The sequence below is a fragment of the Gracilinanus agilis genome, chromosome 3 (assembly GCF_016433145.1).
Source record: "Gracilinanus agilis isolate LMUSP501 chromosome 3, AgileGrace, whole genome shotgun sequence".
In the NCBI taxonomy this organism is placed as follows: domain Eukaryota; kingdom Metazoa; phylum Chordata; class Mammalia; order Didelphimorphia; family Didelphidae; genus Gracilinanus; species Gracilinanus agilis.
In genome coordinates, this window is record NC_058132.1 from 33,093,905 (window position 1) to 33,115,898 (window position 21,994).

The 21,994-nt window shown below is 39.5% G+C and overlaps 1 protein-coding gene across 1 annotated transcript in view; it reads right to left on the minus strand.

Moving 5' to 3' along the window:
* Nucleotides 1-21,994, minus strand: part of MORN1 (MORN repeat containing 1) — a 158,989-nt gene that overhangs the window by 94,638 nt on the left and 42,357 nt on the right. The window contains exons 6-9 of the mRNA XM_044668647.1: nt 20,925-21,021; nt 15,426-15,536; nt 4,456-4,579; nt 1,172-1,350 (exon numbers count right to left, since the gene is read on the minus strand). Coding sequence (XP_044524582.1) covers nt 1,172-1,350; nt 4,456-4,579; nt 15,426-15,536; nt 20,925-21,021 — 511 coding nt within the window. The remainder of the gene's footprint in view (nt 1-1,171; nt 1,351-4,455; nt 4,580-15,425; nt 15,537-20,924; nt 21,022-21,994) is intronic.

Genomic DNA, 21,994 nt, shown 5'->3' on the forward strand with positions numbered 1-21,994 from the left:
CTTCCTTCCTTCCTTCCTTCCTTCCTTCCCTCCTTCCTTTTCTCTCTTCATACCTATCTAACCTATCCATTTTACATATCTGTGAATCTATGTCTTTCTGTCTATCTCATCTGAGTATCTATCCTTCAAACTATCTATCTGTCTGTCTATTTATCCATCCAACCTATATGCCCAACTTTCCAAAGCCAATATTCTTCCTGCACTAGTTTCTACTTCTTTGGAAAAGAAAGAAGCAGCAAGCTGATTAATGTTCAGAATGGGACAAATGAACCGGAATGTCATCCTACTTCCTTTCAAGAGTACTTGAAGTCATTCCATTACTCCTTTATAGTACCCTGGTGAAATCTGTAATTGTCTCTCAGATAGAAATCAGCATAATAAACCATCCCACGTTCTTTTTTCCCCCTCTAACATTCAGAGCCCTGAAGAGGCTATAATGGGCCTGGGAGGCTGAGGGAGATTTGGGGACCAGAAAGAAAATGGCTGTGGGCAAACTACAACTGGAGCATGGGAGGTTAATCACAAACCAGAGAGCCGGAAGAGATCTTAGATGCCATTTAATCCAATCCCCTCATTTTACAGATTAGGAAATGGAGGCCCCATGAGGTGACCTGCTCAAAGTCACACTAAGAGTAAGAGTAGAGCTGGAATTCTAATCCAGGTCTTCTGCTGCTAATACTTAGTGCTTTTGCCAAGAACTCAGGTTCCTTCCAGCTCAATAATTATATGAATCAGTGACTATATGAGGCTGTACTTTGAACTCAGTTAGCCAAATGAACTAATGGCTCCCACCCATATTCTCCTAAAGCAAACACCATCAACCTACCAGAAAATATAGAATGATAGGGGAGGAATTGGATAACTAGCATATTCAAAAATTCCAACATCTGTACTAAAAAGTATACCCGCTATTTATTAGAAAACATGTTTTATGATCACTCTAGTGCAAATATCAATAATATGGAAATAGGTCTTGATCAATGACACATGTAAAACCCAGTAGAATTGCATGTTGCTACGGGAGGAGGGGAGGGAAAAAAACATGAATCATGTAACCATGGAAAATTTTTTCTTAATTAATCAATTAAATAAAATTTTAAAAAGAAAACATGTTTTATTTAAGCAGTATTGAAGAGGACAAATAGTTGACCAATCCACGGTCTCTACTTACCATCCAGATCATCAGAGTCATCTTTTCCATCATCCAGTAGGGATTCCAATAGGGATTCTCTCTCTGTATCCTCCTTTTGGAAATCGGAAGTATCTTCAGGAAGATCCGATTTGGAGGTGTCCGTCTCCGGCTTCGCCGACACAGGAAGCATCAGAGGATAGTTAATGCACTCAAATCCACTGCCAAAGAAACCAGCAGTAGCACTTTACCTCAGGGGCATAGCCATGTTAAGGTGCTAATAAAATCAGCCAGTTAGAATGTGGAACTTGTGATGAAAGCTGTAACATCTTCTGGGGTTGAAACAGAAAGGGGCTCAAACGTGTGTGAATGTGCCGAAAAATAACAGAGGACGGGCAGCACTGAGTGAATCGTCCTGGAATCAGACTGGACTGCCTGGGAGACTCTGCCTGCCAAATGGATAGCCTCAAGCCCTGGGCTGCAAGGTCTGCTCTTCTCTAACAGCTTCACCCAGACAGGGCTTAGAAAAGGAGAAAAGAAATACTGAACAGGGACTTCAGAGGCCTGGCTTTGGGTCTTAGCTTTTCCTTTTCCTAGCTATTTGGCTTTGGTAGATGCCTTTTCTAGAGAGGATACTCAGTTTCCTCATTTGTAGGAAGGATAGGACAGTCCCTTCTCTGCCTCCCTCAGGAGGGTCAAAGAATGGCTGAATCTCAGAGTTGGAAAGGATCTTTAAGACCATCAAATTCAAACCCAACAGGCCCAAGATAACAGATGTCCGAAGAGCTACTAGCTCTATAAAGTGCCAGTAGCAGGCATTACTATCATCATTTTAACAATAAATTCCAATTTAATATGGCTTTGTTTAATTGAATGGTATGATCCTGATTTCCCTAATTGATAGCAAGAGTCCTATCTTGAGGGGTGTTTGTTTAGCTCATGGTTTCTGTGCCTGGCCTTGGGTCGAGAAGACCTGAATTCAAATCCAGCCTCTGATACTTACTAGCTGTGTGACCCTGGGCAAATCATTAACTCTGTTTGCCTTAGTTTCCCCTTCTATAAATAAGCTGGAGAAGAAAATGGCAAACCATTCCATTATTTTGGCCAAGAAAACCCTAAATGGGGTCACAAAAAGTAGGGGTTTCTAAACAAATACAATTGTAGTGCCCCAGGATTGGCAGTTCTGCTGCTCTGAGAAATCAAAAGCAAGACACTAGGGAAGGCTTAAACTAGTTTAGACACTCAGGTTTATGTCATATGAGGACTGGGTGAAGGAATTGGGGATATTTAGAAAGGTGGTGCAATGGAGAGTGCACCAGGCCTGGAATCAGTAAGACCTAAGTTCAAATCCAGTCACTATCTTTGTGGTCCTGGGCAAGTCGCTTAACTCTGCCTCAGTTTCCTCATCTTTAAAATGGAGATAATACAATGACATGTAAAACCCAGTGGAATTACTCATTGGCCACGGGGGGGAAGGGGGAAGGGAAAGAACATGAATCATGGAAGCATGGAAAAATATTCTAAATCAATTAATTGAACAAAGTTTTTCAATTAAAAAATAAAAAATAAAATGGGGATAATAATAGCATGTATCATCCAGGGTGGTATAAGGATCAAATGAGATGATTGTAAAATGCTTAACATGGTGCCTGGCACTTAGTGAGGAGGAAGAGGAGGAGGAGAAGGAGGAGAAGGAAGAGGGGATAACATTAGGAGGTAACATTATCTATAACTATCTTCATTCATTTGATGACATTTGAGGATGATCATAGGGAAGAAAGAATCAGCTTATTTTTCGTAGCCCCCAGAGTCAGAACTAGCCATAATGGGTGTAAGTTGTGAAGAATCAAATTTATTCAGGACAGGAAAAACCTCCCCCCAAATTTGAGCTACCCAAAAGTAGACAGGGCCACCTTAGGAGGCCTTTTGACAGACGTTGGATGACCACTGGAAAGGTTCATTGTAGAGGGAAATCCCTTCCACAATGAAGTCTCCTATGGCTGGTGAGATCCTCTATAACTCCTAAATCCCAATAAACCATAAAAGTTCTTAGAAGTAACAATCTGTACTGATCATCTTGATAAATCAATCAACCAACATTGACTGAGAGCTTCCTCTGTGCCGGGCCCTGTGGGAGGTGCTGAGGATGGAACCACCCTTGCCTTCAAAGTGCTTATAGTCTATGAAGAAAGTCAACTTGTACATTAACTGATGTTTAAAGGCTTTTTGAAAAAAAATAGGAAAAAAATGTAATAATAACTCACTTCTACAGTACATCAAGGTTTCCAAAGCAATTGACTCACAGTTATCCAAGTCCTATCCTTCCTGATTTACAGATGAAGAAACTGAGGTCCTGCAAGATGAATTCTCTGATCAAGGGACCTCGAAGGCTAGGAGCTGAACCCTGATGCTTCCTGACGCTGATCCAGAGCCCTTTCCACTACTGGTGCTGCCTCTGCCTCTGAGAATCTTGCAAAGAATTAAAATTCTTGAAATGAACTCAGCACTAACTCAACTGGAGGAGAGTCACAGTATGTAAGGCATTTTCAAAGTCGTCTTCACTTTGATCACGCAGCGATCAGAACTGGGAAAATGGAAACTCATCACTTATGTTCCACTTTACTCTCCGAAGAGATTGTGAACTAGTGACATCAGCACAAAATTGGGAGATGGGGAGTTAGGAAGGCTAACCTTCTCTTTGAAATGAACAACCCATCTGACCTCAGATAAATCCCTCAATCTCTGCTTCAGTTAATGTTTACTTAAAAAAAAAAGAGGGGGGCTTTGAAGATTTAAAAAAAAAAGCTAACTAGTCAAGAATAGCCCATCTACAGGAATCGCTAAGGGCTGACAAACACCCTTTTCCTAAATTCTAAACCCTAGGAATATTAATAGCAATTAAGAAAATGATATGAAAAAAAATTTAAAGGAGCAATTTACTAGCAACTCGCTTTCTCCATGACAATCAGCCATGGAATGGATTGGTGAGGAGGTTTTCAAATACTAGGGTTTTCTAACTTTCTTTTTTCTTTTTTTCCTAGTCTCTGCAAGTGAATTCAACATGGTGGTGGTAATTTGACATTCTTAAGAGGGCTTTTTATGCTTGTGGCAAAAGAAGACTAAAAAAGACCAGATTCCTGCATCGATGCAGGAACAGGAATTTGAGAAGTTTGTGAACTCACTTTCTAATCAGATCCAAACTCTGAAGGGGAAAGAGGGCTCTAAGAAGCACTGAAGGCCTAACCCTGTGAGTGCTTTACACACACCTACTCTTTACTCCAGTGGGGAACAGGCGGAAGGGAATGGCAATTCTATCCATGACTTACAAGGGTGTTTGGATCGGTTTCACCTCAGCATCTCCAGTCACCTTGAAAAAACTGAAATCTGAGAAATCCTGCAGCTGCACGTATCGGACTCCAGCCTCAATCTTTAATACTCTGCCAGTCTCACCTTTCCCAAAGACAGAAAAAGCACCAAAAGCAATGGTTCAGACTTGAGGCCTTTGGAAATAATCCAATAAACATTAATGAGGACTTGGTTCATCCTGTGAAACTTTTCCCCATGAAGACTCTCCTTGAAGTCTCCATGAAGACAATAGGAAGTAGTAGTTCCAAATATATACTCAAGTATACACTCAAATAAATTTTGTGTTCTAGTTCCTTCTGGAAATATCTGTAAAGTTCCTATTAAGTCTGAGGCTAGGGAAAGGAGAGGAGATTTTTTTTTAAGTTTCTGCCTTCAAGGAGCTTAGATTCTACTAGGGAGAAGTGGCATAAACCTAGATAGGCATAATTATGGAGTAGACTAGTCGAGACAAAGATGCGGTCCACTCAAAGTGCTTTAGGAAAATTCCTTTATAATAAGGTCATCTAAAAGAAAAGATGTTGAGGACGTTTTGAAGGATGGCCCAAGTTTATGAACACCTGGAAGTACACTTTCATAATGTAATCCCATTTCATTGACAATTTGTTCAGTTCACCTTTACTAAAATACTCTTTCCTCCTCATATCATATCTTCCTTTTGTCCTTCTTATATCACAATTACTCATGAAAAGGGTTGCCAATTGGCTAATATTTGATCATTTTGCTTGATTTTCCCTCTCCCCACCTAAACTGATCTGGATCATTCTACCCACAAAAAGCATAACTCTTCAAGTTCTAATCCTTGGAGACCAGTTTTCTTTGGACTCTGTCTCCTTGGACTAACCTCCTTTGTTTTTGTCAAGCAACACTTTCCTTTTCATCTCTGCATCATACTCTTTAGAAAAGGTTTTTATTCATCATTTCCTCTGACTCCCTTCCCAGAATTCTCTTGTTCCCCCTGCACACTGAGGTTCTTGTAAGGGAGATCTTGGTTACACCAACCCAGTGCAAATGCTTTCATGTTTGAACTCTACTTGACTTAGGCATGATGAATAACTGGTGATTAATTTTGTCTTGCCTTCAGTGGGAAAGCCTAGAAAGTGAAATCTGTCCTTGGTTTCCAGTGAAAGCAAAAGAAACATAGAACAAATGCTCAAGAGTTGATAAACATTTTCAACTCAATATTTAGTCATTCTTTGAAAGAATATTTCTTTTTTGTTTTGTTTTTTTCTATTCAAGGATATTCCATTTTCCTAATTATACATAATAACAATTTTCAACATCCACTTTCTGAAATTATAAGATCCAGATTGTCTCCATCCATTCCCTACCCCCTCTCAGAGATGAAAAGCAATTTGATCTAGCTTATACATGTATTATCATGCAAAGTATATTTCCATATTGGTCCTTGTTGTAAGAGAATACTCATATAAAACCAAAACCTCAAAATAAAACCATAAATAAACTAATGTGAAAAATAGTATGCCTTGATCTGCATTTGATTCCAACAGTTCTTTCTCTAGAGGTAGATAGCATCTTAAGGATGTTTTTTTCTTTCTCTTTTTTATTCAAAGAATGTATTTTCCCAATTGCACGTAATAACAATTTTCAACATAATTTTCTAAAATTGTAATGTCCAAATTGTCTCCCTCCCTCCTTTTCCTCCTTCCTTTCAGAGAAGGTTAAGCAATTTGATCTGGATTATGTGTGTATCATCATGCAAAACATACTTCTATATTGGTCATTGTTGTATGAGAATACTCACACAAAACTAAAACTCCAAAATAAAACTGTAAATAAACTAATGTGAAGATAGTATCCTTTGATCTGCATTTGACTCCAATAGTTCTTTCTCTGGAGGTGGAAAGCACTCTTCATCATAAGTCCTTTATAATTGTCCCAGATCATTGTACTGCTGACTACTGTCTAAGCTAAGTTTGTTTTTTTTTGCAGTTGCTCATTGTACAATGTAGCTGTTACTGTGTATATTGTTCTCCTGGTTCTGCTTATTTCACTCTGCAACAGTTCATGCAGCTCTTTCCAGCTTTTTCTGAAATCCTGCTTATCATTCCTTATAGCACAATTCATCACCATTATATATCATAATTTGTTCAGCCATTCTCCAGTTGATGGATACCCCCTCAATTTCCAATTCTTTGCCAACACAAAAAAAGAGCTGCTATCAATATTTTTGCACAAGTAAGTCCTTTCCCCCTTCTCATGATTTCTTTGGTATCCAGACCTAGTAGTGATAATACAGTATCAAAGGGTATGCACAGTTCCTAGACCTTTGAGCATAGTTCCAAATTGCCCTCCAGAAAGGTTGGATCAGTTCACAACTCCACCAGTAATGTTTTAGTGTCTCAATTTTACCACATCTCCTCCAACATTTATCAGTTTCCTTTAATGTCATAGTGGTCAATCTGATAGGTATGAAGTGATACTTTAGAGTTGTTTTAATTTGCATTTCTTTAATCAAGAGTGATCTAGAATAGTTTTTCATATTATTATTGATAGCTTTGATTTCTTCATGTGAAAATTGCTTGATCATTTCCATAGGACATTTCTTAAAACACAAACAAGAACCAGGATGCATTCATGCCCCCAAGATCAGAAAACAACTCAGACACTGAAGCAATATACAAGGATGTGAATGCAAAAATAAAGCACAGTGGACAACATAAGAAAAAAAGAATAATAGATGTGGACATGAAGTTGAGAAGGCCCAAGTTAGAATCCCACTTCAGCTACTTGCTAGCTGCGGGCTCCATCTTTCCACCTACTGATTTCTTCCCTCTTGCCTTCAAACATGACTAAGTCTCTGCCCCATTATCTCATTCTTATAAACCTTCACTAGACCTTGCCATACTCTGAAGCTCACATCTACACTTCTCTTCCCTGTCTCCAATCCTGAGGGTCACCAGGTGAATGCTTTAATGACCAACCCCTTGTCAGAAGGTCACCACGAAGAATATTTTGGTGTATGGACTAAAAGCTCATTGAGATCCCTTCCAGTTCTCAAATTCTGTAATTCTTCTCTTATTCAAACTCCTAGAAAAAAAAAACTATCTTTACTCAATGCTTCCACTTCTTCCCCTTCCATTCTTAATACCTTGCAATATGACTTCTGATCTCATAATTGAACTGAAACTGCTCTCTCACCACAACAATCTCACCTGCCAAAGCCAGTGGTCTTTTTATTGGTCCTCATCTTTCTTGACCTCTCAGTTGCATTTGAAGTCTTCTTTCTGGGATCTTGTGGCATTACTCTTTCATGGTTTTTCTTCTACCCATCTGCCCACTCTTCAGTCTCCTTTGCTGGCTCATCATTGATATCCTGTCCACTAACTGTGACTATTTCTCAATTCTATGTCCTGGACCCTCTGTTTTTCTATATATATTCTCTGATTTGGCTTGAGGGGGTTCTACTATCTATCCAATGATCTATATTCCAAATCTGTATATCCAACTGTATCCTTTCCTGAGCTCCAATCCCATATCACTAACTGCTTATTAAATATTTCAAACCAGACAGCCTGTAGGCATCTCAAATTGACATGTCCAGATCAGAACTCATTATATTCTGCCCCAAACCTTTCCCTTCTACCAAACTTCACTATTTCTGTCAGGGGTATCATTGTTTTCCCAGGTTTATAACCTTGTCAGTATTCCCAACTCCTCACTTTCTCTCACCTTATATATATCATTATTTGGCATAGTTTATGATTTCTTCTTCCTCTCTAATAACACAGCTATCATAGTATTTTTCAAGGCCCTCATTACCTCTTACTATACTTATTGCAATGGGCTCCTAACTGGTCTTCTGGCCCCAAGTCTCTTCCCACTCCATCCATCCTCCAGAGAGCTGCCAGAGTGATTTTTGATCTTCTTAAAAGTATAAATTTGACTATGTTATCTCCCTACTCAATAATATCCAGTGAGGTCTTCCCCCCTATTGTCTACAAGATCAAATATAATCCTCAACTGCCCAAAACTACTATTTTCTCCCTCTTTCTCTCCCTCTATATATGTATATAATATGTATATGTGATCTATCTCTCTCATCTATCCATCCATCCATCCATCTATCTATCCATCCATCCTTATCTCAGAATGGCTATGCCTAGAATGCTCTTGCTTCCCACATCCCCCTCAAAGAATTTCTCCCTTTCTTCAAGGAATATCTCAAATAATTGTTTCAGCCCCTCTCCTGATTCCCCCTTCTCCCCAACTGCTTAAATCAGTGATTCCCAAAGTGGGTGCCACCACCCCCTGGTGGGTGCTGCAGCAATCCAGGAGGGCAGTGATGGCCACAGGTGCATTTATCTTTCCTATAATTGCTATTAAAATTTTTTTAAAATTAATTTCTGGGGGCTAAGAAATATTTTTTCTGGAAAGGGGGCGGGAGGCCAAAAAAGTTTGGGAACCACTGGCTTAGATCCTCACTCTCTATTTACTTTGTATTTGGCTACTTTCTGTTTATCTTGCATCTACTGATTCTATTTATCAAAGGTCAGCAAGCTTTTTATATAAAGGGCCAAATAGTACATATTTTAAGCTTTGTGGACCAAAAGACAAAATCAAGGATATAAAGTAGGTGTTTATATAACAAAAGAGAAAAAAAATCCATAAATTATTTTACTAACACAAATGAGAATATGGTAATAGTAATTGAATATTTTATAATACAATTTTGCTAATGAGACAAATATAATTCTTTTTGGGGAAAATAATATTCGATCTAATTGGGATTCATAGTTAAGTGTTTCCTATCACTAAATTTGATAGCAAATTAATGCTTCCCTGTAATGAAATTTTACAATTTTATGAAATCTTTTTGAAGATTTCACCTTTGAAAATAGATTACTGCCAAATATTGTATCAGTCCATGAACATATTATTTTAATTAATCATATTCATCACTTGGAAAGCATTTATAAAATTGTATGTAAAATTCCTCTCTGCACATTTGCTTTTCAACATGTCATTATATTGGACATTAATCACTTCCAATTGGAGGGCATGTAGAAGCTCTTCAGTTGAACAGTTAAATGGATTTTGAAACATGGATATTTCTTTTGCACTTGTTTCAAAGTCCAGAAGACACTGATAGAACGGTAGTTTGAGTTCAGAAAATACATCTGCAGCTAATTTTGTGTGTGAATGACAAGCTTTCAATTCTCATTTGAACTTCAAACAACACAGGAAGTGTATGAAGCATGTTGTGATTCAAACAACGCTAAATGTTGTTGAATTGACTTCACTAGATTGCAAGTTTGGCATTTAATAAGCACTGTTTTGCCTTATGATTTTAGGTTAAATCAGTTGTCTTGCGAATCAAGGTTGAAGTCTGCAGCAAAAGCCAATTTCCAAAGCCATTCAGGGTTCGATAACAGTGGTTGATGGTGGTTCTCATTCAAAAAAAAATTAAATCTCAGCTTTGTTTTGTTTTTTTTTTAATCAGAACAAAATGTATTTTTTCCTCTTGTTTTGACATGACGGGTGGGCTCCAGTGATAAAAATAAAATGTTTCAGTGCGTGTGATATGCGCGGCACTTGGAGTACTATCAAATTATAACTGTGCCTCCGTGATCTGCAGTGTCTTGAAAAGCAACATGAAATGACGGGGCCACACATGCCATCTTTGTCATGACCATCCAACTCTGCTGTCATGGGGTGAAAGCAGCCATAGGTGATGCGTGAATGAATGAATGTGGCTGTGTTCCATTCAAACTTTCTTTATTAATAAAATACATATAAAACCGATGCTGGACTAGATTTGTAGTTCATTGACTCCTTGGGCTACGTATTTACAAATGTCTTCACAAAGGGGATGGAACCTTCTTAAAAGCAATTGTTTCATCCTTCTGTCTTTGAATTTTCAGCACTTAAAACAGTGCCAGCGCATAGTAGGTACCCGACAAATCTTGTTTCTTTAATGGTGGGATCATGGGTGAGTCATTTCTCAGAAACTTACAGTAGGTACTTTCAGGATGGCAGGGACCTCGCGTACTACTGCCATATGTTAGCTGCTTAATGGATATTTTCTGATCTGAATAAAAAAATTAATATTCAGGCTATGGAATGAGCTTCCAGGCTTCCACATGAATTTAGAGCTGTCAGCTTTATTAGAGCTGCAGGGCAATAGCACCCAGAGTAGCCAAGCTGTTTTCATGTGCAAACAGGGCGAGAGGCAATAAGGAAGGGCAGCTGGGTGGTGCCAAAGGGCACAGAGCACCAGCCTGCAGTCAGGAAGGCCAGAGTTCCAATCTGGCCTCGGACACTTCGTGGCTAGCTCTGTGACCCTGGGCAAGTCACTTCGCCACGTTTGCCTAGCCCTTCCCACTCTTCTGTCTTGGAACTGATACTAGGCCAGAAGAGAAGGGGATTTGTCTGTGGGTTGTGTTTTTGTTTTAAAAAGAGGAAACAGGGACGTGCTAGATGTAGAGCCCGTGATGTCAGGGGCCAGGAGGACAGGACAGTCTCTCAGGGGAAGCCTTGGCTGCAGGCTCTGCCTAGGTTTCCCGGCTGCTCCTGCTGCAGGGTAGAAGAGCATCCCTCAGTCTGAAGCAAGGAGCCAGGCTGGGGGGAAGTGGAGCTGGTCTCCACAGTGTTGGGGGTTCCTACCTTCCCTGAGAAAGAGGAGATAATGAAATGTTTTCATTTTAAAAGCGTCCTGCTGAGCTAAAGGTTGTACAGGGAAGTAAAAGTAAATAAGAGTTATTAAATAGTGTCAGCAAAGGACTTTATTCTCTTAATTACGTTAATAGGCACTTGTAAGCAAGATGGGTTGCCATCTAGATAAGCCTGAGCTGCCTCTTGCTAGGGCTTCCACTTGGAAACGAAAGACCTGAAATGTCCAGCAAGAAGCCCCAGTTGGCCTCTCTTTGGATCCAGAGGCCGCAGCTCATTTCCCGAAGCCCTTGTGGCAAGGCCTCCCTGGAGCACGACAGGATGCTGAATTCTGGGAGCCAAACCCTGGCAGCTCCCACCTAGGTGGCCCTGGAAAGGCCCCAAGATGAGCACGGATGGAGTCTGGGTGTCCGTCATCTGAAGATCATCTCAACCAGGGCTCTAGACCAGACAACATGGTCCAGTGTTCGGTCTTGGAGCTTGGGGCCACAGGGTCCAAATTTTAATCTCAGCTCCGCCTTTGCGGGGGTCACTTCAGTTCTCTCTTTAGACTTGTTTCCTTCTCAGTAAAATGAGAGGAGGTGGATGTGATGGTTTCTGGGCTCTCTTCAGAACCGGGATCCTAGGAAATGATTTTTTTCGTCTAGCAAAGCTCATGTGGACTGTCATTAAGGGATTGGGATTAGCACCACAAGAAGAACACACATCAGTGAGATCACAGACATCTTAAAAGAGTTAAATCACCAACACCCAGAACTACACACACGTTAATATGCACATGCATACTTCAATAGACCTGTGAGCTCATCAAGATGGATACTAGGGGGCAGCTGGTGGCTCAGTGGATGGAGAGCCAGGTCCAGAGATGGGAGGTCCTGGGTTCAAATCTGGCCTCAGACACTTCCTAGCTGAGTGACCCTGGGCAAGTCACTTCACCTCCATTGCCCACCCTTACCACTCTTCTACCTTAGAACCAATACACAGTATCAAGTCTAAGAATCTATAAAAAGATTCTAAGAATTCTAATTCTTAGATTCTAATTCTTTTTTTTTTAAACCCTTAACTTCTGTGTATTGACTCCTTGGTGGAAGAATGGCAATGGGGGTCAAGTGACTTGCCCAGGGTCACACAGCTGGGAAATGTCTGAGGATGGATTTGAACCCAGGACCTCCCATCTCTAGGCCTGACTCTCAATCCACTGAGCTACCCAGCTGCCCCCTTAGGTTCTAATTCTAATAAGAATTCTAATAAGATTCTAAGAATCAGAAGGTTAAGTATTAAAAAAAAAAAAAAAAGATAGACACTAGCCCCAGTGGCACAAATTCCAATCTATCCATGCTTGTCCAACCTGTGCGATCCTTGTTTCTGTCCTTCCCCATCCTGGAGACATGATGTTTGGTTGTGACAGTCTTTTAGATTCCTTTGCATTGCATGGATACCAATGGGGCACCCCGGCTGTCCATTCATTTTCACTGGCTCTATGTGACCAACTCATTGTTTTTTTCTCATCATAACTTTCTCTGATGACACCCTTTAGATCACTTCTCCTAGGCAATCCCTCACTTGTTATATGTTCAAGCCAGCTGGTGCCCACACGTGAACCATCTTCTTCACTGCCCATTTGGTGAACTTTAATTCTTTGGAAACTACAGACACATAACTGGCCTGGAAGAAAAGGCCTTTGTTTCAGAGAGAAGCAGAACAGTCATTAAACTGTATCCCACAGTTTTCTAGAGGTGATCCAGCCTGCTCTCCTGCTTGTGTTTAATTGTAGGACAAGCTCTCTTTATCTTTGGGTGTCTATCCAAGATATTTATGTCCTGGTGGACCAGCTCTATGGGTTGTCCATATCATAATCTGTTCAACTGGTGGGAGTTCTGCATCCACTTGGTGTTTCCAGTGTGGATAACTAGATTGAACCCTTTTGGAGGTGTTATGTAGTTTATTTAAAACTGCAGAATTCTGGGGTTGGATGTAACCAGCATGATATCTTCCAGGGACAGGAGCATCGGAAGGCATTCATTACCTCAAGGACACATTTCTTTCATTCGTCCCCTTTGCAGGACAACAGAGGCAAACATATTTGTGCTTTGGCAGGCCTGTGTTTCCACATTTTATATCTTGCTGAATATTAATCGCAGAAGGTCACTAAACAATTCTTCAGGGAATCTTGCTGGATTTGGGCATGTTCATGGACGACACTTTATAGGAGAAGAGACTCTGAGGTGGTGTGGCATTCTGCTGACCTGCTCCTGTGCGTGGGAGCTTATTCACAATCCACACTCCCCAGCCCTCAGTGATGTCAATGGAAGAGGTGGCTATCCTGGCAGTAGAGGGTCAGGCTCCCCAAACCACATTTATAGGGTGTAGCAACACACTCAGAATTCCCACTCCCAGCTGCCCTGGAACGAGAGTTTCTGTTTTATATTTTCTGTCAGTAATTCTCTCCAATTATTATTGACTCATTTGGGTGGGAAGGAACCTCTAGGAAGTCATCTAGTCCATCCCTCTGCGTCATGGCAGGATTGATTTAATTATTTGTAAACCACCCCTGACAGATGGATGTCTGGTCTTTGCTTGAATACCTCCAATGAGGGCAATTAGAATCTCTCCCATGGCAGCCTGAGCCATTGAGAGCCTGTTCTTCCTGGACCATGCCTTTTGCACACAAATATACCTACTAGAATGCTTTTCCTTCTCTGTTTTGCATTCTAGGATATTTGTGGTAAATATACATAAATTAAAGCCAGTTAATACTTCTCCTGAAGCCAACTTTTACCCATGCCCCTTAGGGTATTTGTGTATTAGGGGTATCTATAGTTTGGCAATAGATAACTCCAATATTATGGCTCAAACTTAACCTATAGTTTGGTGCAGTTATTTTTTAAAAGCCATTATCTTCCATCTTAGAATCAATACTGTGCACTGGTTCCAAAGCAGAGGAGTGGTAGCAGCTAGGCAATGGGAATTAAGTGACTTGCCCAGGGTCACACAGCTAGGAAGTATCTTCGGTCACATTTGAACCCAGAAATCTCATCTTCAGGCCTGGGTTTCTAGCTGCTCCCCAAGGTGCAGTTATTAAAGGAGTTCAAAATGTAATGGACTTCTCTACTAGCAGCAATGCAATGATCCAGGACAATCTGAGGGACTTATGAGAAAGAAAACTAGCCACATTCAGAGGAAGAACTGTGGGAGCAGAAACATGAAGAAAAATAACTGCTTGATCACATGGGTTGATGGGGATATGATTGGGGATGTAGACTCTAAATGATCACCCTAGTGCAATTATCAATAATATGGAAATAGGTCTTGATCAAGGACATATGTAAAACCCAGTGGGATTTCATGTCGGCTACGAGAAGGGGAGAGATTTTGGGGGAGGGAAAAAATGTAACCATGGAAAAATATTCTAAATTAATTAATTAAATAAAATCTCTGAGTCAAAATAAATAAATAAATAAATAAATGATGAGAAAAATTGAAGGAGTTCAAAGAATTATTTTTATATATATATTTGGTTGGAAAAAATCTTAGAGGTCACCTAGTTCAACTCCTTCTCTAACAGAGAAGGAAACTGAGGCCCACTGGAAATGGCTCTTTAGAGGGAGCAGAGCTGGGATTTGAACTCTAGCTCTTCTGATTCCAAAGCCCATTCTCCTCTAACTGCAACTCAATGCATCTTTATTGGGGTGAAAGAAAAAGGTCACTAAATGTGAGACAAATTCTGAACAAAGATCACAGTACGTTGGGGAGGAAGAAAGGTAAAATGTAGAACCTCGTTCACATACTTGCCTTGTGAAAATAACACTTTAAGAATACATTCCTATTTATAGCTGCTCTTTTGTGGAGGCAAAGAATTGGAAACTGAGGGGATGGATGTCCCATCCATTGGGCTGAACAAATTGTGGTACATGTTGGTGATGGAATACTATTGTGCTATGAGAAATGATGAGCAGGATGCTTTCAGAAAAAGCTGGAAAGATCTGCAGGAACCGATGTGGAGAGAAATAAGCAGAATGGGGAGAACACTGTATACAATAATGGCAATATTGGACGATTATTATCTGTGACAACTTGGCTCCTCTCAGCAATGCAATGACCTGGGACAATCCTGAAAGACCTATGACTGGGAATGCTCTCCACCTCCAGAGAAAGACCTGTTGGAGTCGTCTTTCTCATCAGCGTATCTTTGCTTTGGATGGGACATTTGGTTATATATGAATTTGAACAATGACCAAATTTTAAAAAATAAAATAAAAATGGGAAAATATACATTCAGGATCATTGAAGATGCTCTTACTTTCGGCAACTTCCCCATCCTGGGTTTGGAGCTGAATCCTTAAGGTGATCGAAGATCCCTGAATCACCGAAACCACCTCTGGACCCAAAATCACAATCTTTGCAGCTTGGGCTAAAACAGAGAAGAACAAATGTGCATTTAGGTTGTAATTAACTATCTCACATTAGGATTTCTTATCCATCTAGTGGATGACTCCTAGAGGGGAAGTATGATTCAACAGTATTATCAGGTGAGTGAGAAACAAGAACCAGGTCCAGTTCTGTGGTATTAATGATTAATGTGGTATTAATCTCCTCTTTATGAGAAATAACAACTTTACGTAATAACAAAACTCATCAAATTTATACTTACGACTGGCTAAATTTTCCAAAAAATTACCTTTAACCTACAGAAATCTAGGACAAATGATGAACGATTCCCTCCTCTTGTGTTCTCTTACATTGTTTTTTGTTTTGTTTTGTTTTGTTTTTTAAACCCTTACCTTTCTTCTTAGAATTGATACTGTGTATTGGCTCCTAGGCAGAAGAGCAGTAAGGGTAGGCAATGGGGGTCAAGTGACTTGCCCAGGGTCACACAGCTGGGAAGTGTCTGAGGTCAGATTTGAACCTAGAACCTCCCGTTCTCTAGGCCTGGCTCTCAATCCACTGAGCTACCCAGTTGCCCCCTGTTTTTAATCATTCATTTACCTTTATATTTGTGTACATTTGTTTTTATTTTAACTATAGTAACTATACATACTGATTTTATGGATTTGCTTTCTTCAATTTACTACAAATTCACGTGAACAATTAACCTACCCTCTTTTTACAATGTTCTTGGTACACTCCCCCCAGAAGAAAGCATTAAGTCAAAGATGTGATTACTGTTATTATTTTGGGGAGCAGTTTAGGTAGTACAGTGGATAGAATGTCAGGCCTAGAGACAAGAGGACCTGGGTTCAAATTTGACCTCAGACGCTTCCTAGATTTGGGATCCTGGACAATTTGCTTAATGTCAATTGCCACACCCTTACCTTGCTTATGTCTTAAAACTGATTTTGGGGGGCAGCTGGGTGGCTCAGTGGATGGAGAGCCAGGCCTAGACATGGAAGGACCTGAGTTCAAATCTGGCCTCAGATACTTCCTAGCTGTGTGACCCTGGGCAAGTCACTTCACCCCATTGCCTAGCCCTTTCCACTCTTCTGCCTTGGAACCAATACACAGTATTGATTCTAAGATGGAAGGTGAGGGATTAAAAAAAACAATTTTGAGACAGAAGGTAAGGGTTTTTAAAAATATTATTACTCGGGTAGCTAGGTGGCTTAATGAATAGCGAACCAGGCCTGGAGACAAGAGGTCCAGTGTTCAGATTTGAACCCAGATACTACATAGCTGTGTGAACCTGGGTAAGTCACTTAACTGTTTAGCCTCTACCCCTCTTTTGCTGATACTTAGAACTTAGATACTTGGAACTGATACTTAGTATCAATTCTAAGATGAAAGGTAAAGGTTTTTTAAAATGTTATTTTTCTTGGAGTATAACATGCTGCTAGATTGTTCTTCAAAAGAGTCTACTGGTTTGCAATTCCATCAGCAATGTATGAGTTAAATTAGTGATTTTTTTCACCCTCTCTAATAATGCCTCAATTTCCATACATGTGAAATTGGCAAGACAACTCTAACCTAACTTATTGTGAAGAACAATAAATACTTTCTCAGGGGAACTGCTAAGAAATGCACAAAGTCTTGAGTATATTTTCAGAATTGAAAAGCAAAGCTTCACTTCTTAGTGAGATATTTTACAAATAACAAGAGCTAGTATAGCTAGAAAAGATTTTTTTTTAAATTGAATACTAAGCATATTAAAGTAACTTAACCAAAACCTCTAAAAATTAAAACCATGGCTTTATAGTGTTACTTTTCTGAGTTAGGCATAATTATTTATAGCATTCCAACTATACAACTGAATTGATATTAAATATAGACTGCAAAGATTTGCTGATTTAATACATGTTGAAAATGTAGAAGGTGAACAGCATGAAAAGTATTTAGATTTACCATTTGAGTGGAATAGTCTAGTATGTCTTACTGACTTGGCTCAGATTCAGACATAGCATCTTCTACATCTGAGTCAGCAACTTGAAGGTGTTTCTGAAGACAGAGTGCTGCTCAAAGCTTTTTTGATTGTTTCATCAACATGAGTAAAATAATTTGTAATACTGAGCTCAGATTTATGGCCACTCACTGTGATTACGAGTCTCTCTTTGTAGCCGGGGCTGTCTCGTGTGATGCCATGAGCAGCCCAAAGGCAAGAATTAGCAGGCATTCTCAGCAGACCAGAGCACTGTGAGATTTCCTTTGTTTTGTTTCTAGCACGTTTTCTTTCTTGTAGGACCTTTGAACCCTTGTTTATCTAAAGAGATGCCTTTCTGGGTTAAATGATTAGTGTTTTTTTTATTTGTTTGTTTGTTTTTCCATCAAATAAATCTCTTTCGAGTTTTATATTCTCTCATCTGCAAAATGAGGAGAATGACGGAGTCCCTAGGTCATTGGCATGGTGAATAGAGTGTCGAACCTGGAGTCAGAAAGACGTGGGTTCAAAATTCTGCCTCTGACAGGTACTAGCTATAAGACCATTTGTGTCCTCAGAGCTTCAGACTGCTGTCTACCATGTTATAGATCACAAGAACATTAAGGTTGGAAGAGATACTGGCAGCCATCATATCTAACCCCTTCATTTTACAGCTGGAAAAACTAAGGTACAGATAGGATTGCCCAGAATCACTGATGAATTGTATTGATCTATACAATAGGACTATTATAGGATCAAATGGGATAATAAAGTATTTTGGGGGCATCCAGGTAGCTCAATGGATAGAGTTGGGAGGGCCTGGATTCAAATCTGGTCTTAGTCTTTTCTAGCTTTTGTGAACCTGGGCAAGTCACTTAACTCCAATTATCTAGCCCTTACTGATCTTCTGTCTTGGAGCTGATACTTAGTATTGATACTAAGAAGATAAGAGTTTTAAAAAATAATGTAAGGAGACAGCTGAATGGCTTAGAGGATTGAGAGCCAGGCCCAGAGATGGGAGGTTCTGGGTTCAAATCTGGATCTCAGACACTTCCTAGCTGGGTGACCCTGGGCAAGTCACTTGACCCCCATTGCCTAGCCCTTATCACTCTTCTGCCTTGGAAACAATACACAACATTCATTCTAAGATGGAAGGTGAGGGTTTAAAAAGGAAGTGATACTGGTTCAAATATGGGCCTCTAAGTCCTCTTCCTGGCCCTGTTCTTGATTTCTGGACTTCATAACCATGCTTCTGCTGCTGTCTAATACTAGAACTTCCTTCAGTATCTGAGGCATCCCACTTAGGAATATCCAGTTATCACTGCAGACTTCTCATCCTGGACCTTTGTAAGGTCTACCTCCTTTCCCCACTGATGAAGCCATCCCAGGACATTTTGTAGAGGAAACAGAACTAGCCTTCATTCCCTTGATGGTCCTGTTCCTAGCTTTCATTCCCTTCCTTTTTCAGCTTCCTTTTTGTGTAGGATCTTTCCTCTTTAAAATGCTTGAAAGTAAGGACTGCCTTTCTTTTTGCTTTTATTTGTATCTTCAGTGCTTTGAACAGGGTCTGGGACAACATATTTAATCAATCTTCCTTCCTTCCTTCCTTCCTTCCTTCCTTCCTTCCTTCCTTCCTTCCTTCCTTCCTTCCTTCCCAATGCAATAAGTCAGATAATTAATAATAGTCTTACCTTATAGTCTAAAAAAGTTTCTTTATATGTAATTTATAGAAAGACCAGGTCTCAACTGAAACCCACAATTTTTCCCATAGTTCTTTGTTGTTCAGTCATTTCAGTTGTGTTTGACTCATTGTGACCACATTTGGGGTTCTCTTGACTAAGATACTGTAATGTTCTGCCATTTCCGTCTCTAGCTCATTTTACAGATAAGGAAGTGGAGATAGGGTGAAATGATTTGCCCAAGGTCACATAGCTAGTAAACATAGCTAGGTATGAATTCAGGTCTTTGCCCTTTTCTATTGTACATCCTGTAGTTAATACTTTAGGGGATACCTTCTCCTAACTGAGAACTAATGAACTCTCTTTGAGCCATATATATTCTTTTCATCATGGACAATGAGAGAATCTGTTTTGTTTCTCTACATGTGTTTGTAACAGGGATTCTGTTTTTCTTTCTCAGTGGTGGAGGGGAGAGGAGGTGGGTGGGAGAGAAGGCAGATTTTTTGTTGATTAAAAACATTTTAATTGAATTTTTAAAAAGCAAACATGAAAGTACAAAATGCATAAAAATATTTAGAAGTTAACCTACCTTAATGTGCTCAAGATGTGTATAAATGTGATCTTAAAACACTCTTTGGAAAAAATTAATTGGTAAAGATATTCACTGTTCATATTTGGGTTGAGTCAATACAGTACAAATGAAAACATTATCTAAAAATGCTTTAGGGGAAAACATATTACTCTTATCAACTTTTCCTCCTTGCATCTTGTAGGACACTTGGTTTTTCTGTCCAGGTCTCCATCTGCTACGCTGAACACCAAAGATCCATGGAACACATTTGTGAAATGCTGACAAGGAGCATTCTGGGGCCTGCTTGAAGGCTGGACTATTTGCCAGCAGGAAGGAGAAAGCCTGTGAGTTTAAACCAGGTGGTTTCACACTCTCACCTATCTCTGACTTCCAGTTAACCCCTGGGAGCCCTATCTTCCTGCTTCCTTGCAAAGGCCAGAGAAACAAGCCAGACTGAAAACAGCCAGTGTTTGATTGCAACGAAACTCATTGTGCTGTGAGCATTTTAACTACATTTGATGTGCTAGCTTCCACCCCCACCCCCCCAATGTTCTTGGACATTTTGCTCCAATAAAATAGTTAAATAAAGAAAGCAGGAGGCCATTCAAGAACACTGAGATGAAGGCTAATTCGTAGCGAAAATGCTACAGGACAAGTTAAACTAGTTTGTCCTCTAGTCTATGGAGCTTCATGATCCAACTGTGGTCCAAGCTGTTTATTTCCAGAGCTATTCTCTCTTCCATGTACTGGCCAGATTGCAAATAGGCTGATCACATCTTATTTGGACAGAGATCTGAACCTATTTTAAAGTGAAATGAGCAAACTACTCCTAAAAAGAAAGAAAGAAAGAAAGAAAGAAAGAAAGAAAGAAAGAAAGAAAGAAAGAAAGAAAGAAAGAAAGAAAGAAAGAAAAGAAAGAAAGAAAGAAAAAGAAAAAATTGAGAATGGCTTTCCCCATTCCATTAGTGCTCTTTGTCTAATTTAATTGTAGGAATAGTCTCTTCTACCCCACTGCCCTGAATGCCCACTTAATCTAACAACTACTGGCATGAGCTCCAACGCTACGCCCATCAGGTTAATTTAGAACAAGGTCACACGGAAACGTGAACACAAGCAATAAGCCATATTAATTGAGGGAGGGATAACCAAAGCAATCCACTGAATCTATTTAATAAATGAAAAACAAAATAAACGACATACTTGTTGGATAGCCATTGATCCACAGGCCATCATAGATGGTTCCAGAGCAATGAATCATGAGGCCTTGACCATTGAATACACCATTTCGCCATTGTCCCTGCAAATGAAACTACATGTTGATTTCAAATTTGGGTCCCAGGACAGGCTACTTTAAGAAGAATGTGTTTTTTCTTTTTCTTCTTAAGAATTCACAATAGCTGAGTGGGTGGTCTGTGAAGCATAGGAGCTACTTAAAAACATGCTGCTCATACTTTTCAGTGAAAAGTTGAATGGGTGACTAAGAAACATTCAGAGATTATGGGCCATTCAACAGTATTCCCTTAGAATAAAAGGTCTTCTGGAAAAACCAAATTTCTTTAAGTATTGTTTGAGACCCTTTTACTGAGGCTAAGAAATTATATTTTATCAGAGTGCAATCAATTTTGTTTGGTTAAATAGGGTTTCCCTTTTGAATCTCAAAGGCGCCAATAAGTATGTAGAAAATGGCACAGTATATAAAATGTAATCAAAACATGGTACAAATGGTGGACTGTTGAGTACAAAGAGAATTCTTTTATTACAAAGTCATTCCATTTGTGCAGAGTATCATAAAAGAGACAAAAACTCCGCACCTACAGTACTGAGTGTTAGGATTAAGGCTAAATAATTACTCTGTTTCACTATTCATTTATAAATAAAAAGCCCAATTAAAAAACACAGTTTGAACAAATGGACCAATGTGTCTATCCTCTGCACACTGTAACTATGTCTCCTATAATGAGCTTGGCTTTTAGAACTAACCCTCAAAAATAAAGGAGGAAAACCAATCAGAAAAAAAGCAGGAAATGATTTCCATGCAACTTTTAAATATAATAGTACAATAGCATCTTATTGGAGAAAGAAAGAATTCAACTAAGTTTTAAATTTAAATTTAATTTTAATCAATCTTTTCCTTCAAGTGACAATAATCACATATCAAAATATCATCGGGGCTTCCTCTGAGTTCCAAGAATGGAGGCTGAGATTTTTCAAAGATGCAGGATTTTTAGTCTTTTAATTTTAAACACTGTCTTTCGAGGGATTCTAATTCT